Source organism: Chironomus tepperi, unplaced genomic scaffold (genome assembly GCF_022539635.2).
Source record: "Chironomus tepperi strain 1889 unplaced genomic scaffold, CSIRO-AGI_Ctep_v1 contig_445, whole genome shotgun sequence".
In the NCBI taxonomy this organism is placed as follows: domain Eukaryota; kingdom Metazoa; phylum Arthropoda; class Insecta; order Diptera; family Chironomidae; genus Chironomus; species Chironomus tepperi.
The window spans coordinates 2,342,910-2,349,226 of record NW_027226567.1 but is presented as its reverse complement, the minus strand read 5'-3'; the positions used below and the strand labels follow the sequence as shown (position 1 = coordinate 2,349,226).

Genomic DNA, 6,317 nt, shown 5'->3' with positions numbered 1-6,317 from the left:
GAAATAATAATAACTTAAGCTTGTTATACATTTAAAGATTATTGTATCAATCTATTTATGCAAAATTTGCTTAAGAATCTCCAAAAATATCCAAAGATCATCACATGGCCTTCTAGTCTAATTTTGTCTATTCATTTTATCCCCAAAAAAGGTTAAAACATCAAAATTTATAACTATAAACATTCTTATCATAAATTTCTTTATCATTTAAGATTACTTTTAATCTCATGTGACGACATGGCCATCCGAGAGCATCTCAAACATTAAAATTTACTCTCACTCATGCACCTTACGTAATTAAAGATTTGAGAACATCAACAACGGGATTTTTCGGGGAGAAAAATCTTAAAAATAGAAATGCTAAACAAAATCTTATCAATTTACTCAGTTTAGACTCATTAAAATATTAAATATTTAAAAAACTCAAAACAATAATGATAACAAGCACACGAATGCCTTGACTCTCATTCTCAGTTTATTAAAGCACTTCAAATCATCAACAAGTGTTGCAACAAAAAAAGACCATGAATTCCCTCGATTTGTACGAAAAACGGGCACTAGAACTTTTACCGGAAAGTATTCGAGATTACTATCGCAGTGGTGCTGGAGATGAGAATACACTCTCATGGAATCGTGAGGATTTTAATAATTTTCGTATACGTCCACGCTTTTTAAAGGATGTAACTGAACGTGACACGAGATTAAATGTTTTTGGTGCTAATCCATCCTTCCCTTGTGGAATAAGTCCAACCGCGATGCAACGTATGGCTCATCCAGATGGTGAAGCAGCATCTGTTAGAGGTAGGAATGAGATTTTATGCTGTTTTCAAGGTTTTTAACTTCAATGGTCGTTATTTTGAAATTATTGAGCAATTTTAAGACCAAAAGATCGTTATTTTGATTTTTTGAACAAATTACAAATCCAAATGACCGTTATTTTGAATTTTTGGACAAATTTGAATTCCGAATAGCCGTTATTTTGAATTTTCGACAAAATTTGAATTAAAAATGACCGATATTTTGAATTTTTGACTAAATTTGAAATTCAAATGGCCGTTATTTTGATTTTTGACTAAATTCAAGTCACAAATTTTGGAAAACTTTAAATCTTATATATCCGTTGCATGACAAAATCCAATATTCTTAATCAAATCCTGATCAAAAACTTCTTTCAAAACTTTATTGCATACTTTATCCTTCGTTACAAAAAGTTTGAAGGAACTAAGACTATAGAAAGTCCTTGCAACATACTTGAAACTTTGAATAAAACTCATCATTCATGCAAATAAATCTTTATCACTCGTCACAGCTGCACAAAATGAGAATACTGTCTTCATTCTAAGCACAATAGCAACAACGAGTATCGAGGATGTAGCAGCTGCTGCACCGGAGGCAACAAAATGGTTTCAGTTGTACATTTATAAAGATCGTAAGCTTACGGAAAGTCTTGTTAGACGAGCGGAATTGGCAGGTTTTAAAGCTCTTGTATTGACTGTCGATGCTCCACTTTTTGGCCTTAGACGGGCGGATTTAAGAAATAAATTTTCTATGCCACAGCACTTAACTTTGGCAAATTTCCATCATCAAGTCTCGAGCATGGGCGGTAAGAATAATGTGACCAATCCTACAAATTGCTTCTTCTCTTCAATTTATCGATGGATATTTTCTGGTATGAATTTATAGGTTCAGGAATTAACGAGTATGTGGCAAAGCAATTTGATCAAGGCATCGTTTGGGATGATGTAAAGTGGCTCATGAGGTAAATGCCTGAATTGTTTATTTGCTTTTTACACGATTTTTTTGTCTGTGCTTGTTTATTTGTTTTCTGATTTTCTTTTTCCATGGAACGCGTTAGCTGCTTACTTATGTTTAAGTTGTTTATTTACCGACACATATTCTTTGTAAATATTAATTCTGTTGAAGCATTCTTTTGAATTTTTATGGATTCCTTTAAAATTTATGACTCGTTATGCATTTTAATGCTTACTGCTGTATCCACTTTGCATACAATCTTTAATCAGATAATTTTTTTTAATCATTTTCAGCATCACGAAACTGCCAGTTATACTAAAGGGCATCTTAACAAAGGAGGATGCTCGTCATGCTTGTACGATTGGTGTTGCAGGTATTATGGTATCAAATCACGGTGCTCGTCAACTTGATAATGTTCCATCATCAATCGAGGCACTTGCTGAAATCACAAAGGAAGTAAACGACGAGATTCCAATCTTTTTCGATGGTGGCGTACGTCAAGGAACGGATATATTTATAGCACTTGCCTTGGGTGCGAAAATGTGCTTTATCGGACGACCCGTTATTTATGGATTAGCATGTGAGGGACAGAGTGGTGTTGAGAATGTCATAAAGATTCTCAAACGTGAATTTGACTTGACTATGTGCCTGGCTGGTGTAAAAAATTTAAGTGAAATATGTGGTGATATGGTGGTCCATAAAAATTATTATGCTCGCTTGTGAAAATTATTACCCGTTAAGAGATATAATAAAATAAAATAAAAAGTTTGTTGTGTTGAATATGTATTTTTTTGTGGTGTATGGAAATATTTATGAGAAAGGGGTTGAATTGTTCAGTTTGGACAACAGTTTATAGAGTGGATTCTGGGTTTATGGATTGAGAATGATTTAACGGTCATTTAATATTTGAATTATATTTGCAACAACAACCAGTTGATTCTCCCCTTTCATAGTTGCAAACCCTTTTCATGTAATTGTTTAGTCTGTTTTCAATCGTCAAACAACAAACATCTGTTTGTTAAAATCAACTTCATTGCTCAACAATTGAATCGAAGATTTATCGGATAGCATCTATTGAATTGTACAAGATGCAGGACTAGCACTGGACTTGATGAATTTATTGTTGTTTTTTGCTTGGAGATATTTATAATCATTTGAATTTATCTTTGAAATATGGAACTAAGCTTCCTAAATCTCTATAAAAAAAGTGTAAGCAGGTAAAATACATACATTTGAGACGTATCCAACTCGTACAGGAATAGAAATACATAGAAACTCAAAGAAACTCCTAAGAAAATGCGTCTAATCCAACCAATTCCTAACTCAATCTCAATATGCTCTTATCAATATGAATATAAAAAGTGTTGATCCATGGATTATCACTATGGCATGTCTATTCAATTCAAAAACTTTGTATATTATTATAACAACGAGGAAAAATAAGCGAATTACAAATAAAAGAAAAGAAAAATTGAAAAAGTTTTTTCCTCTCTGTAGCTCTATTTTTTCACTGGAATTCGTCTATCGAAAATGTATATATCGTACGATATACTTGTTTATTATTTCGACTTGTCCTCACTTTATTATAGATGAGGGAGTTCCGACAACATTGTGACATATTTGAAAAAAGTTCTTCGTTTCTTACTTTTTTGTGTGTTGTTTTCGATGAGAGCATATTGGAAAAAGGAGGTCGAATAAAAAGAAAGTATTGATGAATATTTGCACTTAAATCTGGTATGTTTGTTGATTAAGGAAGAAGGAAAATCTGTTGTGTAATGAAGTTTGGGTATTGTGGCTGATAATATGAAAGTTTTTTGATTGGTCACTTGAACTTTGAAGAAGTTGAAGCAAAATTAGATTTATAACGGATCTAATTTTGAATATTCAGGGGAAAGCAACTCTTTTTATACGAGTTGCGTAGTTACATACCCCTTTAATGTTTTAAATTTAATTTCAAGCCTAAAATCCTTTTCAATCGGTCAATACACATTAAAATTTAAATCTTGACGTCAACTCTCCCATCTCAAGTCCTCTTCCTAGTTAAAATCTATCCCAAAACTCATCAAAAGTACCAAAACAGATAGAATCTGATAAAAACATCCAGTAATTCCAACAAGTTGAAAAAATATTCATTTGCCACGTAAACTCATTGAATATTTCCATCCGAAAACACAAAAACCTCCAACAAGAGAATTGAAAATCGTAAAAATTTATGCCATAATCATCCAAACTGCTTCCCCTCATTTCCTAAAAAACTTGCTGTTACAGCATATTGTACAAGCTTCAAAATCAAACAGTTTTACAGTCATTGTAAATACGCATTTAGAATATTCAATTCAGAAATTTTCATATTCGGCCCAATATTTTATTTTATGTAGAAAATTTTTGTGCTATATATCCATGACATGATGAGTAAGCACAACAGACAGTACAAAGTATTTTCCCAACAACAAATAAGAAATGTTTATAAACTTAAAATTTGTTTTCATCTTGGCAAGAATAAATAAACTTTCATATTGAGGAATGAATGAATATTCCAAATATTTTCTTATTTCCATTCATTGTCACTGGTTCCTTTTCTTAATTCAATAGTCCATAGACATTTGGTCATTCTTGATGCTTCTTTTTCATCTTTCTACGGAAGATTTTTGGGTTACATTTTATTCCTTCCCATTTGGATTGGAGATAACAAGAGAATTAAATAAACATTTTTCGTGGAAATAAGGATGAAAAACCGAAGAATTAGGTAATCCAGTTAAGGGATTTGAAATGTAAATTGTAATCAATTAAAATGAATTGGAGGTTTTGTAGATTGAAACAGAAAAGTTGAGGGAAATTTGATTTGTTTTAGAAGGATTTATGTTCAATTAATGTTCCCGAGCTTTGAGGGCTGCGGTAGAGTTCTTTTATTGACATCAGATTGAAGTTGTCTTCGTATTGCAGTCAAATAACAGTCCGAATGACACATATGATGAACGATTCGCTATAGAGCTTTTAATGCTGTGTAAGAGCTCTTTTAATGGCACTAAATGAAAGCCGACTCATTGTGGCATCAAAATGGCTTTTAAGACTCCGATAAAGCTCGGAGCTAATTAGATAAAGCTCTTTTATAAGCATCAATTAGAAATTATGTCCAGGTGGCATCCAAAATCGAGCCAAATATCTCCTCTGTGACAATATTCCAGAAAGTCACAAAGGAGGAAGGCTCCGCTTCGTTCCAGCTTCGACGTTTTCTATTTGGATCTATAGGGCAACCAAAGAATGTTTCTTGGAGGTGGCTTCTATTTGGTGTTGTTAAAAGAGCTTTTATGGAATTTCAAGAGCATTTGCAGATCCTTCTTCAATTATGTCGCTCGGGATTGTAACTCGTTAGCACTGTATCATGTAAAATCATTTAAAATCATGTAAAATTATGTTTCCAATTAGTAAGTCTAATTGAACAGTATCATGAACAATTTATCAATTAGCATCATCCAAGTATCATCTATTAGCCATTGAGATCATCCGGTTTACAGTTTCGGTCAATATTCCATTTACAGCTTATGCCACAGGCAAGTTACAACTGTTTACTTTACAAATCCTCAATCTAAATTTACATATCATCAAGTAATCTCGTCTCAAGTTCCAATTTCCAGGAAAATAAAAATTAATCCAGACTTCCCATCTAAAACTAATTGAATCTACTTGAAATTCTACATAGAAACTCACAAAAATAGAATAAAGTTTAGCAAAAAACAATTTTAATGCCGACTATTCGATTGTAACCTTTTACTTGTATTTGAAACAATAAATCTAATTGAATAAGTGCTTTAAGATTTGTCACTTACTCGTGTTTTTATCTTTCCTTGATTCTATTTACAAATATATAAATACAGTAGCTACTTTATACTGTAAACAACTTGAAAGAAAATTCCTGTGTATCTAAAAACCGCAAAAATAAGAAAGGAACACGTTTGACCTAAATTCAAGTGAGAATAAATCATATGTGTAGCTGTAAGAAGAAAAAAATACTTTTATTGCTGATAGGAAACAATGGAATCAATAAAAATATGGTAGGAAGCTTGCTTCACATGTCGGAATTCATCAAACTTTTTATCTTTTATGTTAATTCCTTAATTCTTTTCTGCTTTATTTTATTAATTAAGAGTCTATAAAATATGAGAATAAATTCTTTTTAAGTAAATAATGTAGTTATGATATGGAGTTTCTAAAGTTATGTACAGACAATTTCGCATGAGTTTTAGACAGAGTTGGTGATTTGAACATTTAGATTCAATTCTGTACAGGTCAAGTACAAGTGTAAATGGCTGAGTTTGCAGCTGGACTAAAGTTTAATTCTATTTCCAAATAAGCCTAGTTTTAGTCAAAAAAAGGAATTTATGTCGCATAGTTTCATACCCCTTAAATCCTTAGTAGACAAAAATACGGAAAAACTCGAAATAAACAATAGCAGAATTGCAATTGCAGTTCTCTTGGAATCTCAGTATCGGTTTCGGTCTTTTTCGGTCTCAATTCTGTTCTGGCTCGATCTCGGTGCCGGTCTGTCTCGGTTTCGGTCTCGGATA

The 6,317-nt window shown here is 32.3% G+C and overlaps 1 protein-coding gene across 1 annotated transcript; it reads left to right on the top strand.

Moving 5' to 3' along the window:
* Positions 1–470: 470 nt before the first annotated feature.
* Hao (Hydroxyacid oxidase) lies at positions 471–2,532 on the top strand. Its single transcript, XM_070650247.1, has 4 exons — positions 471–801; positions 1,310–1,603; positions 1,684–1,759; positions 2,046–2,532. Exons 1-4 carry the CDS (start codon positions 525–527, stop codon positions 2,473–2,475), a joined length of 1,077 nt encoding a protein of 358 aa, XP_070506348.1. The 5' UTR covers positions 471–524; the 3' UTR covers positions 2,476–2,532.
* The last annotated feature ends 3,785 nt before the right edge of the window (positions 2,533–6,317 follow it).